Source organism: Mauremys mutica, chromosome 19 (genome assembly GCF_020497125.1).
Source record: "Mauremys mutica isolate MM-2020 ecotype Southern chromosome 19, ASM2049712v1, whole genome shotgun sequence".
Classification (NCBI taxonomy): Eukaryota; Metazoa; Chordata; order Testudines; family Geoemydidae; genus Mauremys; species Mauremys mutica.
This window is the reverse complement of record NC_059090.1, coordinates 12996725-13017126: the sequence shown is the minus strand read 5'-3', so window position 1 is coordinate 13017126 and position 20402 is coordinate 12996725. Positions and strand designations below refer to the sequence as shown.

At 41.3% G+C, this 20402-nt stretch overlaps 1 protein-coding gene across 15 annotated transcripts in view; it reads right to left on the bottom strand.

The window, feature by feature from the left end:
- AUTS2 (activator of transcription and developmental regulator AUTS2) overlaps positions 1 to 20402 on the bottom strand; it is a 1197597-nt gene that overhangs the window by 270896 nt on the left and 906299 nt on the right. For all 15 annotated transcript variants that reach the window (XM_044993664.1, XM_044993662.1, XM_044993666.1 and 12 more), the window contains one exon: positions 6688 to 6717. In XM_044993664.1, the coding sequence (XP_044849599.1) occupies positions 6688 to 6717 (30 nt within the window). The remainder of the gene's footprint in view (positions 1 to 6687; positions 6718 to 20402) is intronic.

The following is a 20402-nucleotide window of genomic DNA, read 5'->3' as shown; positions in this document are numbered from 1 at the left end:
CTCCATGGTGGGGAGGGACACCCTGGAAAAATGAATGCCACCTGAGTCTATACTGTCATTTCTGAGGATTTCTAGCTGGGCTGGAGGTGTGATAATGTGCATTCCTCCCACCCATTCCTCCCATTAGCCAGCCTAGCTGCCACACAAGTGCATCTGGATCTGCAGGGTAGGTTGGTGAAAGGAAGGCAGCTGATACCCTCTTGCTTGTAATAGGGGAAAAGATCCAAATGCAGAGAATTCCTTCCATGCATGGACTTAGGGGGCATCATTATTATGTATTATTTACATTCCAGTAGCACTTAAAGGCCCAAATTGAGACGGGGCCCTTAGGTGCATACGTATAGTAAGAGAAGCATAGATGCTATGGTAATGGTGGGCATATAAGTGCAATCGAGCAATAGATCTTCAGTGAAGTGCTACACTCAGAAAGCTTCTGCTAGAGGGAAAAAAACAGCCCAACCTCCATTTGGTTTCCAAGTCTCCCACTATAGTTGGCAAAAATTTAGCAACTGCCAACCTGAGGATGAAAGAGAATATCCCTCTTTTATGAATGCAGCTATCTCTAATGTACAAGATGGGTGTAATGCAATTTCAACACTATTTAATCCGTTTGTAATGGTGCTTTTGTTACTGGCAACAGCTCCTGCATAAGGAAGCCAAGTGCCAAGCAGTTAATTAGCTTGGTCTTTATTTATTTATTTATTTAAAGCGGCCTTTTTCTTTTTTCTTTTTTTTTAATAAAGAGAGATTGAGTTACTGTTTTCTATCCATTTCCAAGAGAAGGAGGAACACCACAGAGGAAAAGTGTCGTGGATGGGCACATCCTAGTAGGGTCAGAGGTGAGAATGGATTTAGTTAGGATCAGATTGGTGACTGGTAGCAAAGCTCAGGTCCAGAGGAGGGTTTTGTGGGGAAAGAGAAGTTGGCCCATTATGGAGTCAGGGAACTTGCCACAAAGTTTGGTTAGGATGGGAATTTATTATGGGGCACTGCAGGGCCCATTCCAATAACTGTAACATACTTTTGATGCTTATTACCACCCTGATGTCTTGGATCTGCAACACTGGGCTAGGAATTTTGTAAGACTCTCGGGAGATTTCCAGTTGGTCCAGAAATAACTCTAAAACCAGAACGTCTGGTTGTGCTGAATCACAGCACTTTCATGCTAGAACAAGGAAGTGTAGGGTGTGTGAAAATGAAACAATGAGGAAATCAATTATTCTCTGAAGCTCAGTAAAGATACCATTTGAGGCAAAGTTTCAGACCATTTCTTACCTCGAGCTGATTCTCCATTCCTATCTAAATACTATCAGAGAGAAAGAGAGACAGAGGCTGAGAGGGGGAGAGAAAGGGACAATAGTAACAAGAGATCTATATTATTTTAGAGCTCTATGCGATACAGAAGGTTTCATTAAAATAAGCAGCTTGTACTCTGCATTCAACTTTACCAGGTATTCTCTGTTCTGCACTTAGAATAGGGAATACTGCAAACATGGAACATTTAATTACCAAATGCAGTAACAGATTATATATATTAGAACATCTCTCTCTAAAGCCTTCAAACAAGAAAATTTAGCAGCAGCACCTACTAATATACTATATACTATATATAGTAAAATATACTATATACACACACACACAGATGCAAATATTTTACACAATTTTATATATGCAATTTAAAAGTACATCTAGAATGCATATGATGGATCATGCTATGATTTATCTCTCACAGCATACTCATGTTCACAGCTTTTTATAAGTAATCAAATGTGTTCGCTTCATCATTAAAAACATTCTGACATGAAAATAACATTCTGCAAAGGATTTTTCACAGCTCCTATGGTGCCTACAATGGGGCTCTAGAGAGAAATACTGAAGTCTGACAAGTAAAGCACTAATGCAAGAGTGGGCTACATAAGGTACATAATAGCATTCAGTCCTGAATTGGCCATGGTGTAGATCCTTTTATTTTACTCTTCTCTTGATCCTGTGTATTTCACTTTCCACCGGGGGATAATACACATTGAGCTTATATTTTTCTTTGGACAGGTAAACCCCTTTCCCACCCGCTTGCCCTATACAAGATCCATACCGAATTCCCATTTAAATCAATGGAAACACTCGCCCGGTCTTCACTGAACCTTGGATCAGAACCATCATGGGCAATCAGCAAGATTTTGAATTACCTGCCCCATACAGAATTCAGGTTAGCATGATTCAGGAACAGCAACATAAAACACTGGGCTATGTACAAATTAAATTGTTAGTTATGGTGATTTTCATTTATTGGGCATCTCACATTTTCCATATACAACTTAGATAAAAATCCTGTAGATGCAGACCTTTTCCTTCCAAAGTCTAACTTAGTTAACATGTTATGCTCTGCAATGAAATCCCCCATTGCCAATGAGATGATTTCCCAAGTCAGGTTTGAGTAAAAAAATGTTAAAAGGACCTCAAATATGGCCCTTAGCTTCTAAAACAGCCCAATTAAATACAGTGGTAGTGAGGAGGGTAATAAAGAAGAAAGAAAAAACAGTAGTTTGGTCCTTAGCTTAGAGTCTCTAAGCCATTAACATGTCTATTCATCAACCAGAATACTCCATTTATTTACAGAAAATGAATTAATTTGCACATAGCTTTTCCTCTATTAATTACCATGTGTATAATTTTAAAAATTAAATCTTGATATCAGAGGAAAACACAGTTGATCTTAAATATGTCATTGTGCAATAGCTTGCCCGTATTTTAGATCACCAGCTTTGGAGATCTGCACAGACTAAGAGACTGACCGGCCTTTTAATGGGGAAAATCCAGGAGTCTCATGAGATCCATGCTTTTTTGGTTCAATAAGAATCCTCAGTGGTATTTGCTGAAGAGATCCCCGGACATTAAGCAACATCAACTGCCATCTCTTTAAGCATTAGTGATTCAGATTCTGATGTGAATCCTCTAAACCAATGCGTGCACATGCACACAACCCACTCTCAAAGATTTATAATAGGAGAACAGAAAGCACATTCAGAGTGCTGTGGTCTGAGACCTTATGTATCACAAGGAGCCAAGAATATATACAGCTGTGGGGAGACTATACAGTCCAGAAACTTGTGGCTTAAAAGTGAGATACAGACACAAGCCTTAGCTACAGCAGCATCTTTTTCCTATTAAATATCCTTGTTTCTTCTTCCAGAGAAACGCCTGGACTAAATGTCTCGTACTAGGGCAGATACAGACAGAGAAAGGGACTCTAGTTTCTGGCAGCTTCCAGTTAAAAGCTGGGGCGGGAGAATTGGGGGCACAGCCATCACCTAATAGAGATCAAACTTCATCAGTGATTTACACAGCTAGATACATCTTCAAATTGGGAAAGAGGATACCGATAGCCTAAGGTACAGCACTTCTTCTCTACCACCAGTCCTTATGGGTATCTGCCTCCCATTCCCCCTATTCTTCCCTGGGCTCCTTTTCTTCACTGTGGTATTTGTGGCCATGTTTGAGTTTGCCAGCCTTTAAACTTCCTTCACTCCATTGTACAGTAAGCACTACAGTGACCTGCTATTTTTGACTCTAATCCAGGCTCATGGGACCTCTTTATATTAGCACACTGTAAGTCATTGCTCCCAACACACACACACCCCCCCCACATCATCTCTACTCTCCAGAGGGCACAAATTTCTCATAAGCAATAGAGACCAGCATGGATCTGCCTCAAGAACCCCGAAGTGAAACAAAATCATCTCCCCCTAACGTTTCTGATTGGCCAATGGTGGATCCATGCTGCAGAGCATGAGCTTTTGTAATGGAAGACTGCAGCTCCCATTGAGAGGCAATTTCCTACCCTGACTCACATGCCTTCTCATGGAACCATTAACTCGTGTTGGGAGTAGAATAGTTGTAGACTCATCAGAATGCATTAAAGTAGGGCCACCCAGGGCTAATTTGACAATTATTGCACAACAACAACGCCAACTCCGCGCCTCAAAGCTGACATACGTGCTCTTCCAATGGGTACAAGAGGTTTGGTTCAAGGCTCTAATGCAACAATGTGCTAAGTGCCCTCAATGCCTAGTGTCATCCATGAGAAGATGCTAGGTCCACCCAGGAGATGGTCAGCACATTGCCGGGGCAGGCCCTTATGAAGTACCGTCTGTTGTCTCTGCATGTTTTCTCATAGAAATTTTTGGTCTTAAAAAAAATATTTTATTTTAAACAAGGATTCAAAAATTTTCAGGGGTCCTATTGAAAGAGATCTAAAAGATCCTGCCTGTCTGAAGGAAGGAAGTTTCTACTTGTCAGTTAAACAAAGGAATAATGCACAGCCTCCTTTATAGTGTGTACTTTACCTGTCATCCAGCAGCCCATTATCATGTCACGGCAGAGTGCACTTTTCTACAGGTCACTTTGTTTAAAATGACATGGATAATGCACATGTCAGCGAGCTGACAGTCCTCACCGTCCTTCAGAGATAAAAACCCGCAAGACAAGCGCCTGTTCTTATCTGGGGTACATGCCTTGGTCTATCATCCAAGTCAGACAGAACATGATTTCTCCAGAGAGCACTTTTTTCATTTCCTGATTTTAAGGAAATCAAATAAGCACCATTTGTCTTCATCTGAATATGCTTGACCTGCTCAAATGATGATGTCTTGCATTTTATAACAGGCTACATATGCTGAATTCAAATTAACAGCAGAACAAGGCCCTTATATCTCTGTCTAGGCTGCCAGTGTAGGCTCGAAAAATACACCAGGTTTAGCAGCTTTCTTTCAGAATTGGGTCTGAGCTGCACAATTCAGAGCTGGGTTTGGTTCTGGGATCTGAACTGCCGAAATAACCAGGGACATCTGTATCTGAACTTAATCTCATCCCTTTGACAAGGCATCAATTGTCAAGTTCAGATCCAGGTTTGGATTTCAAACTTTCTCTGCACCAATCCTGGGACATTCAGTGAAAGGGGCCATTTTGAGCCTCTCTCCAGTATTGTAATGAAGAAATATCCCTTAATTGTCAATACCCAGGTCCCTGAAAGCTGCCCAGTTTGCCTTTATACACAAAACTGCTGTGAGAGAAAAGCATCAGGAAAACTGGCAGAGGTTAGCTCTGCAACTATAGGAGTGGAAGGAAAATACATTATGGTGCTAGATGGCATGAACATAGGTACCATGCTCAGTTTATCGTCTTCCCCCACATAAGGAATATTCTGAAAATGAATAACCGCTATATTGGGTGGAATTTAATAATAATGCATTAGAAGTTCATATCTAAAGATGCAGGTTAATATTCTGTGTTAAAAAAACAAACAACAAAACCACACATCTCTGTTGTCATTCTCTGATTTACTCTAGTGATTAGTCTTTCTATGGAGGAAAAATCACTAATGGAGTCAAATGCCGCAAACCGAAGTAAATAGTATGTCTTATCATAGTTAACAAATGATTATGAAAACCACAGAAGAAACAAATCCCCTGTTTGGGAAGTTATCAAAAGCTGAGGGCCAAAGAGTTGGCAGTTGAAGGCACAGGGAGAGAGTTTTCCTTTTCTTCCTCCTATACAAAGACATCACTGATTAACTTAACCGAATTTGCAGTCTGTTGTTTCCTTGTGCGTGTCACAACATGCTTAGATTCTTTTCTGATGTGTCAGTGGAGATACACAATGGTGTCGATGTAAAGCACATCTTCCGTCTTCTTGGTCTACTTGGAGTCAGTTCACAGAACTAGTCACTGCCCTCTAAATAATGTGAGGGAGTCACATGGAGCAGACATCCCCACATTCTTCCCCAAATATACCCAGCAAAGAAAAGAAGAGGAGAAAGCAGTTAAACTGACAAAGAAAGAGGTTTGGTGTCACCCCTTAAGGCCCGTCACACACATAAGAGTCTCAGAATTCAACCTAGAAATGACATTTTAAAACCTTTTTTCCCCCATCACAATCATTTGTTTTGACAGGCAAGAACGTTATACAGAGGTTTGTTCACATCAAAGGAAAAAAATTAGACACATGAAAATACATTGATGCAAATACTACAGTTATTAGCATCATGAACAACAATAGCTTTATCAATTGGTGCGTCCCTAACATTTTTAACACACAACTACTTCCTCCCACACACACCCTGCCCCAAGATTCTTAGGGTGGGATCATTAGCCCTTAACAAAGAAAATCGATTGATCTGCCTTAGAGCCCAGCTTCCAAACATTGTTTCAACGGAGGCACTCTCAAAAATAAATGTGTGCACCTGTAGAGCTGGCAGAACCTTACCTGTGCACATGCAAACCAAACAACAGTGTGGATAAACGGCTATTTAAAAGCGCAAATATGGATCTTGGCAGATATGTCCCCTTGCGTTCATGACATGTTCGCGTTTCCAAAAGGTAAATGCAGCTATACAAAGGGCCAGTGGTCAAAGCAGTGTTCATAAGCTACACACACAAATTATGTTACTAATATGTTTCAGAATGGGAGGTGGAGCCTCTAATTCGTGGTCTAGAAAAGCTTTCCCTAAAGCGTCTGATCCAAAACCCATTGAAGTCAATGAGAGTCTTTCATTGACTACAGTGGGCATTGGATCAGGTCCTAAAACAAAATGCGTATAAACAACTGAAAAATAGAAGTGAATCCAACAAGACGTTCTCTGTGCCCATAATGACATCGAACAGTACAGGTTGCAAGTTCTCCCCAGCTTACCTTCTCTTCTTGATCACTGTCACTGTCACACTGAAATGGAAAAAGAACAAAAAATAAACATGGGTAAGAGAAACCTTTCCAAAACAAAGCAGAGATAAAAGATATGACCAAAACTCTCAAAAAGAGTGAAACACACATAGTCCATTAGGCTGCAATTGTAATTCCTTTGGAAAGAAACACTTATTATATAACAGGAATTCCTCCCCGCCCCCACCTTGCAAAAAGCATTTGTAGTGAAGGACACCATACTTGTATTTTTGTTTTTGTTACAATACTACCATGATTCAACAAAGTCATTTGGAATATATGCCCTATTCGCCCAGTCAGGCTAATTTACATTCAAGGAGCTGGTGTTGCATCAGGACACCAAAATTAAACCACAGGGCAGGCAAAAATATTAGCTGCTTCCTTTATCTGATGAAAAGTAGGTATCATGCTGCCTCCCAACAGATCGGCTGCAGAGATTTTGTCAATGGCAGGACATGGAAACAGTTTAGACAACTCTTGTTTGTCCTAGAAGATACACAGGACAAATCTACCATTTTACTCCATTATTACTATAGATGGCTCGCTTTGGTGCCATTGCTCACAGATGATTCTCTGAAAAATTCAGATGACTCAAGACAAATCAAAATGGAACTGAGAACATGATGTATCAAGGCTCTATTCAGTGAGATGTTCTGGACTCCTAAGCTGGGACTGATGATTGACACGTAAACACTTGTACTGTACATTGCTGATTGCCACTATCTTGCAAAACATCTTTCAGTTGTTCCATTTTTAAATACCACAAATACCACCACAGCTAGAAATGGGTGAACCTCAAGTGGGAAATTGGTATGGAAAAGAAAGCAGAAGTTCAAATCTTACCTCAACTACTGATGTTCTTAGAGTCAGTAAAAATAGGGACATAAGAATTGCCTTATCAACTCAGACCACTGGTCCAGTATCCTGTCTCAGAGTGGCTAGTAGCAGATGCTTCAAAGGAAAGAGTAAGACTGCCACAATGGACAATTATACAATACCATACCTATGGGGAAAACTTCTTCCTAACCCAGGCAGGAAGCTAATGGGAGTTAGGCACCAAAATATCTTTAAGGATCTGGGCCTTAGTGCTCAGTTTAGGCCCTGAATCATGAGGAGTTACATTTATTATACATTTTTCCTAACTAATGGAACTGTAAAAGTTTTTGTCTTCACTGCTTTAGATTTCTCCTAATTCTTTTCTGGGAGATAGTAAATGGGAGCACCTGGTTTACCTTCTCTGCACCACTCTACTCACTACCAAGCTATGGCTCAGAATTATTCACAGATATTATCTGGCAAATAATTTCAAATAATGGATAAATTAGAGAAAACTGCCATCTGCCTGCAGATAATTCCCAAATAGGAACAGAGGTGAAATTCATTGAACAAATTATTCATTAAAAATGATTTATCTAACTCTAGTTTCCACCTGGCTACTGTGGTGACTGGAATAATATTAAAAATAAAGTTCAGATCAGGTAGATGAGACACAGTTTTATAGCAGAACTTAACCTCAAAAAAAGAGCAAGATAGGATTTGTTTGTTTGTTGTGCTTGCCCGCTGTGTGTGTGTGTGTGTGTGTGTGTGTGTGTGTGTGTGTGTGTGTGTATGTTACTAACAAAAGTAACATGACATTTTTATACTAGAGAGAGACAGACATAGAGAGGAGACAGCAAAGTATGTTTTTTTCCCCCTTTCAACTTGCGCCCATCCGGAGAATTTGATCCTGCAATCACTTATGCACATAAGATGTTCCACTGAGTTCCATATAACTATCCCTTGTGAAAGTTATCAAGATATGCCCTAGGTTTGCCTATATGCCAAAACATACACCATTTTTCATCACTGCATATCAGAGCACATTACAAAGTAGGTATCATTATCCCCATTTTACAGTGGAGAGACTGAGGCACAGAGAAGGGAGCAGGGAGGGGGAAATGATTTAGCCAAGATCACTCATTTGAGGATAGAATCTAACCATTGGCCCACACTGCCTCCTCCTCCACTATTATTTTCAGTGTCATAAACCAAAAGGAGCAAGCACAAAAATGGATGTTGTGAATTGACAACAGCAACAAATCATTTTACATGCCTCCCCATCTTTTGGAGTTTAAGGGATTTTTCCCTGGTTCAGAGGTGTGCAGATGGATTGGTTTTTTTGTTTTGTTTTTTTCAGGGAGGGGAAGGAGAACACCTGGTAGGAAGGTCCCACCCCACCCCCCCAGTCTCTTACAACTTCAAGTTGGCAAAGTAATCAATGACCTCTGAATTTCCCAGCACAATGTTTACCTACATTCCAGAGATGCTGCAGAGAAAGCTCAGGGAACAACATCCATGGGAACGGTTATTTCCATCAAAGCGTTAAGCCTCCTGCCTTCAGACAGTCCAGTTCTAATTTCAAGGTCCGCTTAGTTCTGTATCAAATAATTATGGCTGTACCCAGAAGCACCTTGTCTCCAGAGTTAAACATATGGCGAAGGACCGAGACCTACTGGTGTCCATTATGGAAGCAACGCGGGTGCCAAGCTGATTAAAAATGCTCAGGCTCCCTTCACAACATGCCAGGCGACTGACAGCTTCGCGATTTGGCCAGTCACTCTGTCCGCCAAAAAAGCCTCTGCTGTGCTGGGGCCCACATGGAGCTCTGAGAAAACAGCTCCATTCCTGGTATTAAATTCCCACACTGACCTGAGGACTTTGCCGTGAGCTCAGCAGGAGCGCACCAGCCAATTTACAGCTCCATCCTCAAGAGCCCTGAGTGCCAGCCTCTGGCAGAGACAAATGATGGTCAAACCCCTACAGCTCATAAATTATGCAAAGGCAATAAATGCACTCAGCAAACAGCTCCTAACATTTGCCTAGCCTGGCTCCTAATACACTTCGTAAAGTGCCAGGAGTCCTGCATACACAAGGCATCTATTTCATTCATAAAGAGGTTTTGTTGAGAAGGAGCAAGGGAAAGAGACCCACAGTCCTGTAGAGCTGTTTCAATAGCTGAATGTTATGGGCAGCTTTATGAAAGAAAGGGTGGGAAAAAAGGGCAGGAGAGGGAAGAGGATTTACATGCTGTGTTGAGTTTAAATGTTCATTTAACACGTGTTTCTGGCCCAGAGTGTGCTGCACAGTAATGCTAAATGGGCTTCTCCTTGAGGATAAAAGATACAGGATCCCCCACCTTTCATGAAAAAGAACGGAGCCATTTATTTGCATAGAAACCTTGAACAAGACATTAAGAGGAGGAAGAACAGGTTTGTTGCTATGGCTCAAAACTGGAAGTGGGGGCAACTGTACTCTTCTTGGATCTCAATATGCTCACTGTGTGCTGCTGGGCAAGTCGCTTAGGCCCAAATTTTCAAAGGCGGTCAAAGGACTTGCATGTTTCCATTTCTGGTGCCTTTTTCCAGAGATTCCGAAGTACCCGCAGTTCTTTACTGCCCCCTTTAGTACCCCCCTTTACTTCAGCTGGAGCTGCAGATGCTCAGAAACTCTGAAAAGCAAACCTTGAATGTCTGTAGTTAATCACCTCCTAAAATTAAGTATCAGAGGGGTAGCCATGTTAGTCTGGATCTGTAAAAGCAGCAAAGAGTCCTGTGGCACCTTATAGACTAACAGACGTATTGGAGCATGAGCTTTCGTGGGTGAACACCCACTTCGTCGGATGCACGTACAATTTGGTATTCACCCACGAAAGCTCATGCTCCAATATGTCTGTTAGTCTATAAGGTGCCACAGGACTCTTTGCTGCTCCTAAAATTAGTGGCCACTTTTGAAAACTTAGGGCTAAATTGTTCAATGCCTCCGTTTTTTTCCATTTGTAAAATGAGGATAAAAATATCTGCCTACTTCACAAGGGAATAGCGAAACTAAAACGCATTAATGTTTGTTAAATGCTTGGGATTCTCAGACAGAAGGCACAAGAGAAATGCAGAAAAATAGTGGAAATAGAAGAATTGGCCTGTCCCAGAAGGGCTGTTCTTCTGGTCTTTAGGATATGCTGATCTCACTCCCTCAACGTTCAGCTCCACTCACATGTGATACATATTGAAAATGCACGATCACTCCCGATTTCTATATAATACAGAGCACATTATCAGCACTCCTCAAAACTACAGTAGTAATATCATCAGACCAGCATCAGCTTGTTCAAAATGGGCACCTTTATTATGTGGCCTCACAGTCCCCATGTATGAGGTATTCAAGCCTCATTTTGCAGTACTTCTGCAACTACGCACCGAGACCAACAGCATACATGAACAGCTCCTCACTATGAATTGCATCTTGGTAACCCATGAACCTGCATTTATATGCATGCACTGCTGCCGCCACTGCAAATGTGTGTTTCTAGAAGCCTTCTGAAGTGAGGAAGCAACATCCAGTTTGCAAGAGTTCTGAACTGACAAAAAAAAGTATTGTTCCCCTTTGTGATCCAGACAACCCTTTAAAAAACTTATTAGGACAGCTCAGGATCATAAGATACACTGCTCTCCATCTGTCCTTGTTGCATAAACAGAATTACAGATCCAGTTAATCATCTGCTCCAACAAGTGAGAGTACGTACCTAAAAAATAGAAAAGTTCTCTGTCTCAGTGTTGGGGTTTAATAAGTGTTGTTGGATTTTAAAGAGGAATGCGTCACTAGAAAGCTGAGAGTTGGTTCAAAGAAGGCAGCACAGCCCTAGCTGCGGACAGTAAAGGTTAAAACCTCCCCCAGTTCCTGCACAGTGAAAGCTGTCCCAATTCCACTTTTCAGAAATCAGTCATCCTATCATGTTAGAACTATAATTTGGGCCCATTTTAATAGCTTGAGAGAGCTGGTGCAAATCAAGCTGAGTAAAGGTCTGAGCTGTCTCACCAGCTCATTCAGGCTGAAGCCCCACTATGGAATTCTATGTACCTCACTGATTGAATACACTCTGGTGCAGAAAATGGCAGTCATTGAATACATCATGTACAATGACACCGATGAGGGCATTGTTCTTCTTTTCCCCTCTACGGACTTTGCTGGAACAGGTATTTTGTATCTTGAATCCATTTATCATTTCCACCAAACAAATCAGCACCACTGAGGTACCTGCGCTGAGCCAAGTGATGACGCTACTCAACTGTCTGCTGAAAAGAAATCTGAAGAAAACGAGGGGAAACCCAGGCCTCAGCCGTGCTCACACTACAGGTGAAAGTGGGCCGGCACAGTGTACCAGTAAGAAGCGGCCACTGGTATGGGCCCGTACACAGCCGCCGCAGCGCTCTAACTTTGCTGCCCCTCTTGCCCCCCCTTCCCCCTCCAGGGCCACCAAGGGGGAGGAGGAGGAAGAGGGGCAGCTGTCCCAGACCCTGGTGATTTAAAAGGGCCCAGGGCTCCCAGCTGCCGCCCCCGCTACCACAGCAGCTGCCGGAGCCCTGGGCGGTGTGGGCTGGGCAGTGCGGAAGGGCTGGCTGCGGGAGGCTGACACCCCAGCCCTGCTCCTTCAGTCTGAGGCCCTGCCACTTCCAGGGACCCGGAGCCGGGCCCCCATATCAGTAAGACTTTTATATTACTTTCACCCCTCGCTCACACTGACATTAGCAATATTCTTGTCCATCTATCCACCAGTGACAAACCGTGAGCTTCAGGAAAGGGCAGAGGGATTATATTTTAGTTATACACTTAGACCTCTGCTTCTAAGAAAAGCCATCTTTGAGTTGAAAGGAGACACAGACAGAATACACAGGCAATTTTCTAATTGATGCAACGGAGACAACGAGACTCATGAAGAAGCCAAGGGTGAGCTTTGACTTTCTTTCCTGTCTCTGGCATTACCTGCAAGGAGCATTCAGCATGGTACTCCTGGCCGTAGAATCTTAGATGTAGTGAACTGCAAATTAGTTCATGTCATATTCTCCAAAGTCTGTCCTTAAGGTACAGGTGGGCTGAGAAGGTTTAGGGTTTGTTTTTGCAAAACTAACGTCATGGGTTATTCAGCTGTAGGTTCACCAAAGTTTGAACAAGGAATTCCAATGCTGGTCTCTTATCTGGGTTCTATTTTATCAAAACCATCTCTGCGCTGATGAAAGGTACCATTTTTGGAATTCAAAATTATTTTGGCCCCTTTGGAAAAAATGGCTGAAAACCTAGGACCATAAGCTGTTTGAAGTCCTCCCACTCACCACTAGGTGAAAAATGACACAATTAATTGCTCTTTCTAGCTCCTCAAGAGTTGTGCACAACAAATAAGTCTGATCAGCAGTCTAAATAAAACAATTACTGTTCAAAGATCAAAGCCAAAAAATCCAATAAAGATTATTACTGTTCACAAAAAAGAAAACAAATAAAGTAGGTCAGTCTTTGCGCATATATATGTGTGTGCGTACATGCGTATCATCATCACTCCCATAGCCAGATTGGTCATTGGGGCACCATCATTGATGATCAACCAACCAATTGTCTCCACCCCTGAGTGCTTGAGTCTCTGCAAAGTCCATTCCTGTCACTCTTTTATGGTGTCAGTCCATTTCTTCTTCTGTATACCTCTTCTTCTCTTCCCCTGTGCTGTCCCTTGGAGGATGATCTTGGATAGGCCAGATGATCTTGTTATATGGCCACACCACTTCAGCTTGTGCTTCTTCATGGTCGTCAGGAGGGCTTAATATGACCCAGTGCATTGGGTGATGATGTTGCAGACCTCTTCATTAGTGACGAGGTCGAAGTAGGAGATGCCCAAGATTTTACAGAAGTATCTCATCTCTACTACCTGTATTTTCCATTCAAGTTCTGCTGTAAGGGTCCATGTCTCGCATGCACACAGAAAAATGGAGGCGATGACCATGGCATGCAGCAGTTTGAATTTGGATTCCAGGGAGATGTTCTTATTCCTCCAAATTGGCTTTAACTTTGCCACTGCTGCTGCTGTTTGTGCAGTTTCTGCCTTTGATCCTTCATCACTGATGATTGCCCCCAAATACTTGAACTGTTTCACTGTGTCCAGCTCTTGTCCACTGACAGTGATATGTGAGCAGATCCTGTCATGTTTGTTTGTCATCAGCTTGGTTTTCTCTGTACATGTCGTATTTTGCGGAGGTTTCATCATTTCACAAGGTTGGCAAATTCATCTTCGCTGCCTGCCAGGCCGTCAATGTCATCAGTGAACAGAAGATTTAGATTGCTGACTGTGCATATGTGATTTTCTAGGGCATGAGCATTCCAGGTACATGTGTGTACTCTTTGAAAACAGTGCTTGGTAGGCATAACTTAAGGAGTACCGAATACAGTGGTTTAGTTAGACAAAGGATGGAATTCACCTGGTGCAGAGGGCAAGCATGAGGTACATGTTACAACAGAGATCCGCTTTAGCCCTGTTTTGATTCCAGGATCACTTTGCTCTACTTTGAAGGCTAAAGCAGAATTTAAGTGGTGCACAGGCTTTCTTCTGGCCATCTGCACAGGGGTGAATTTCACCCAGAGAGAACAGGAATGATCTATAGCTAGATGGTTCTTTTAGGCACAGCACCGAGTAAGGGGTGATGTATAAAAGGCACACCGTCCCCGACGCACCGTCCTCTGAGACACCATATTTTCTTTGCTATCCTTTTGTTTCAGGGTGATCAGGAGAAAGATGGAGTTACTGCAGAAAGAGGGCCGCTTACTTTTCCCCTTAACTGTCTCCCCCCAGGGCGACCCATTGTTGCATTTCTCCCAACGATGCTTAGGGCCTGATCCAACTCCCTCTGAAGTAAATGGAAAGACTCCCATTGACTTCAGTGAAAGATTAACTGGCCCTTACAGAAGCCATACTCAACAAGTAATGATGGCACAAAGAATTCAGGGTGGCATTTCCCAAGGAGCCTGCATGAGTCAGGCCCCCAAATCCCACTGGTCACCCAATAGGAGCTGGCACCTAGCTCCCACAATCCATTTTGAAAATTCCAACCTCAGCCACTCAGTAAAATGAACCCACAAGCCATTCTGATGCAATAACTTCCTTGTCCCGATTCATCAAGTCATCATCACGTCCTAAATAAAAATTACTCCATATTATTCCATTCTCTGGCACTCCCCGTGTATCTTTGCTTCTTTATGACTGTCTTTTAGACAGAAAGCACTTTGGAGCAGGGACTGTCTTTATTTTGCATCCCTCTACAGTGATGAGCACTCTTTCAGTGTTTAACACACAAGTAACAACAATAAGATGCATCAATACGCTAAGAATAGGTTAACCACAAAGAACTGAACTAATCACTGTCAGTTGAAGTCAGTGCCTAATAGTGATCTAGCCAGAAAGGTCCCTTTTTCATCCATCCCAAACTTAGACCAATAGCATTTGATTCTTCCATATGCTGTACAGGCTAATGAAAGCAGGCTCTGCTGATGGACAAAAAGCAAAGCATGTTATGGGTTAAAATAATACAAGAGTCTATTTTTTCCACTGTGTTGTGATCCATAAAAATCACCCTGAGCCCTTCCTCTTTCTTCTCTGCCTGTGAAGCCAATTGCTTTGATTGCAGTGATATGAGCTTGCTGAAATGACTTGCCCTTGCTTGTGAAGCAAATGGAACATGCTAATAGAACTTATCGCATTACCCGATGCAAAAGTGCCATAGCTCATTACTTTAAGATAAAAGGATATCATTGCAGACGGGAAGCAGAATTGACTTTCTGAGGCCCGACTTGATGATGATTTAATCAACTGCTCTCTTTCACTTCTCATCTCTGTGCCTGTCGGTTTCACAGGTGCTGTTAAATGAGACACTCAGAAAGTGAGCGCAGGGAAAGAAATTGCTGTCATTACTTTTCAAGAAAGGAGGTATGCAAATTTTCGACAGAAAGATTGCGTTCATAATGGGCCTGGTAAAATACAGGGATCATGCTTGACAGGTGAGGGCAAGTCATTTGTACATCCTTAAAGTGAAGCAACCATCCTCATTTAAAAACTGTGCTCGATAAAAGAAACTACAAATGAAAGCCATGTGGCAGCTGGGAAGCAGCAACCAAACCCTTGAAGGCATCTCTATTGCAGGTCTGGCTTCAGTATCTGCCTGTGGCCTTCTCAGATGCACTGTTTCCTAATTGTCAGATGGCCAGATTTTGACCTCAGAGACTCACATGGAACTCCCACTGAATAACTGCTAGCCCCACACACTTAACCTGTGGGACCTGAGAGTCAAGATAGGTTCTTTCTTTCTTCATCATCAACACTAGTAGTAATTGCAAGAGAAAGAAACAAATAAACAAAAACCCTAAGTCAAGAAAGAGCTACGGTTGAGACTACATATTAGTAACCTGATGGTAAAGAAGCGTTGTTGGAGTGGTGAAATTACCCTAAAACCAAATATTACAAACCCAGGAGATTTAGAATTAAGGTTTCACTTAAAAGAAATCCAAATACGTTAAGATATGGAAGTACAGTTAAGAAACTCTAATAATCCTAACTCTGCCCTGTAGTGATGGAATTCCGTAACTGTCTGACTCATTAGTGTTTGTGATCTCAGATAAGATCGAACTGATTTTTAATGGACAGATTGACCCTCATAACAGCTAGAGCACAATGGCTACCTCCAGATTAGCACAAAGCAGCCAATGTGGACTAGTGAATCTGGTCCTTAACTAATTGTCATTTTATTGATTAAGAGTGTTCTAATCTATTCTCTATAAGTTCTTGTACGACACTCATCACCATAGCATCCGGAAGTCTTCCAGTAGTTCATTAAGGAAGGTGACTAACATCTGTCACGTGTTTGTTCTCTCATCCTCAAAACAGGGAGAGAAACATATGCGGGGAGAGTCGTGTTTTGGAAAAAAAATGAATATACATACACCAGTGTTGCTCTGTGTTTAAGTTAGAGAAGGCAAACAAATGTGCCTTCTACTTAGAGCAGAAGGTGGTGAGGTTTGTGATGGTCCTTAGTTCCTTGGGGAGTTCACGCCAGTCTTGGGCCGAACCCCAAGAAAGCATCTCCTGCACAGATGAGCTTTACTCTTATTGTACAGAGTTCCACTGTGCCAGAGCACTGAAGGTGTAGACTAGTTTTTTAATTGAACTGAACTCAAAATAATTAATGTACTTACTACCACTATTCTCAGAAAATTCGTTCTGTACTCTAAGAATGAATGCTCTAAGTTTGGAGAGGATGAGTTGTATTTTTATGCATAACAAAGAGGTTGAATCCCTGTGCAAAACAGAACTCAACCTTAACTATGGAGTTGCGACCAACACCTCCATAAAAAAGGGTTCTGGACACCTTCTGCCACCAGGGTCACCTGCACAATCCCAATTTCCTCACTGCGGTTTTTTTTAGGTGAGATTGTGGACAAAATTTGGGCCCACAATTGGAATTCAGGCTGGGGCCAAAAGGCATCAGGCACCCAATTCTCATTACAATTCAATAGGATTTGGGAAAATCCCATCTTTAGAAAATAATTCTGTTAATGATGCACAGGCCCTAGCTCACTTTTTCGCTCTTCGCTGCACTGGCCACAGGAATAAGCGGCATTAAAAGTAATAATTTTATCCTTAAAGTCAGCAGCTAGGATTAGACACACAAAGAGAGCAGCTTTTGTGGATAAGATGCCATTTTTACATAGTCCCTATTCAGAGAACTACATTATGCATTTTTGTTGTATTCATTAGGATATTCTAAGTATAGGAAATAATATGATAAAGTGGTATATTTTTTAAATGGTGCCTACTCTACTTTTTCCAAAAGTAGAGACTAGCTGTTAGATTAGCTAGTAAGAGGCATGGTCTCTGTCTGTGTAAGGTTCTCTCAGTAGGTTAAAGCATGTTGTTATTCTATTTTCTATAGCCTACTTTAGTTCCTAAGCAGATACTTCGCTGACTAAGTGTCTTGATCTTAGCTCCTTGGAAGGTGAACTAGAAAACTGTGCGCGTGTAAGGACTGAAATAAATAAAAAGATACAAAAGCAAAAATTATAAATTATGTACATTCCAACAATGGTTTATAGATCTGGGATGGCTGTTGAGCTGTTCCAATACTTTCAAGTAGTGAAAAGAAGAAAAAAAAAACTCATTACAAAACATCAAACTATTATTGGTTTCAATGAGGTTCTTAACCATTTAAGGGTTTATCCAGGGGAATTCTAGCCAATCACAATTAACCATGTGTCTGGATACTTCACCATGAAAGGATTATGGATACAATGGTTGCCATTTTGCCTTTGATAATGACATAAGATGGTCACACAGTAAAACACTGTGATGCCTAGATTTGATAGGGAATAACTAGGGAATATTGAGGCCACGATGACTTGTTAAAAAGACAACTAAAAAGATTGCAGCCACTCTAGGTCAATGCTCTACTTGGGAACTTCTTGCCTGACTCTCTGATAGAATTTGTTGAAGCTAATCATTCAGCTAATTTTTTAAGTATTTATTTTCTAAAATGCTAAGGTGCATTCTGAGTAACAGAGCTGGTCATGTGCTATTAGTTGAATTATGTAGTCAGTGAAAAATGCCTTTACTTACCTAATACATGACTTGATATTCCCCCTCCCCATAATTCAATTAACAACTACCTCCAAAGCTAGCCATACGCTATTGGTCCAGTAATGCATTGGAGTCCTGATCCAACTCCCACTGGAGTCATTGAAAGACTGCAGTAGATGTTGAGAGGCAGTGTGGCCTTTTAGGGAAGACACTGGAGTAGTAGTCAAGCGACCTGACTCTGCCACAAAACTATGGCATGACTTCAGGCAAGTCATTCCACTTCTCTGTGCCAATGCTTCCCCCTTCCACTTTTCAACTTCTGACTCTCTCTCTTCGGGAGAGGGGTTGTCTCGCTATTTGTTTGTACTGTGACTGGCACAATGGAGCCTTGACTTCAGTTGGGGCTTTTTGGTGCTATGTAATACTTTTACATAATAATACAAAAGAAAAAGAAAAGGAAGGATGCAGTAGATTTGGATCAGGTCCTTGATGAACAATGCATTATTCAACCAATAATTTTGGCTCATCCTCGACCAGCTCAATGGAAGCATCTAAAGCAAAATATATTTCAGTCTAAAATTACTTCTATTATAGACTCTAGAAAACAACAACAAATAAAAAATAAACAAAGTAAAAGCTTAATGAGAGAGCACAGTGGATGTCTGCCATAACAGGCTGTAGCAACTCTGAGAACAAAATGGGTGCTAAGCTTCACATCCAGGGAGAATTATTTGACTTCTAAGATGTAATGATTTCAAGGAGAAAAAATAGCAAAAAAATCCACAAAACCAAGTTAGCTTTTCTAATCCCAGAACTTTAAAATGGATGAAGCCATTTAAACAGAACTGTGTAGTAAATAAAGACTAGTAATAATAATAATAATTATCACCATCAACCCCAAAACAACCCATATCAATTGATCCTTAGGGCTGAGACCTTAACAGCTGAGCTATAAACCTCTGAATAATGGGCTCTTAATAGATACCAAAAAACTCTTAACTAAGTTATAGATGGAAACTATAAATATAACCGGAGACAAAACGATTTATTTGTGTTATAGGCAGCTTTCAAACTGCCATAAATGCTCCTGATTATCATAATATTAGAAAATAACTGAGCCTGTTTGCTCTGCACTGTAAACTGGCTTCTTGGTTGTTGATTTTCTCTCTTTTCTTCTCTCTCTATTTTGTAATTAATTACTGGCAGAGTTGTGATATATTATTATTATTTATAGTTGTCTTTATCTTTTTGTATGATTTATAAATTAAATTGCCTGTACTATACCTGGGGGAGGGGGATGATTATTGTAACTCTCCAGCAAGCAAATACAAATTGCAAAGACAAAGGCACACTCTGGCCTGCCTGTCTTGAATTTACTGTTTTGACATACTGTATGCAGTAATTTGGAATCCGTAATCTCTTATTAGAAAACAAATACATTATTTTTGTTCCCAATGCTGCTATTACAATAATTGAATTTAAAACAGGGATTGAGTTTCTCTATTTGGAGGTAAGAATAATTGTATATCCCTGATTAAAATCATGGGAGTAGAAAATAGATTTATAAATCTGGACTCAGGAACCTTGAGCTAATCTTGGAGTGGTAGGAGAAAAGGAAAGTAAATTAATATTCAGGGAAAGACACCCCCCCCATTGCAGCACCCACTGCTTAGGGCTCATTTGCCATCTACTGTTTCACTTGCTAATCACATGGTAAAATTGATGTAGTCAGAAGGCCATACTGGGTACCATTCACACTGCCCACAGAACTGTACTGGCTGCAATTGTGTTTAATGCCCCCTAGCTACACCAACTTTTTCATTCTGCTGATCTATTTGTAGGACAGGGATCTTGTCATAGACCCACCTTCTCTTCTCTACCAAAAATCTCCCTTTTACTTGGCTCTCAAAAATATTTATTTCTGCAGATCACTGGTGGTTTGCAGATTCCACCTCGGTCTAAGTATCGTAGTCCATGGCTACCTCTATATAAGGAAAACTGGAACTCAACAGGTGCAGCTCCAGTTGTAACAGAAAGGGTGAAGTTGTAGGCAAGAACCAGACAAGACCTCTGGTTCAGGGACTGCTGTCTTTTATTGTATATACGCTACGAGAAACAGGACTTTCAATTCACTAGCAGAGCAGCTCCAGAAAGTTGTAGTAAGAGAAGTGTTTTTTTCTACTGCTGTGTCATGTAACCTTACCACCACAGCAAGGCGGTAAAATACCTGAACCTTGTATTATATAATTCTTACAGCCTACACTGTTAGCAT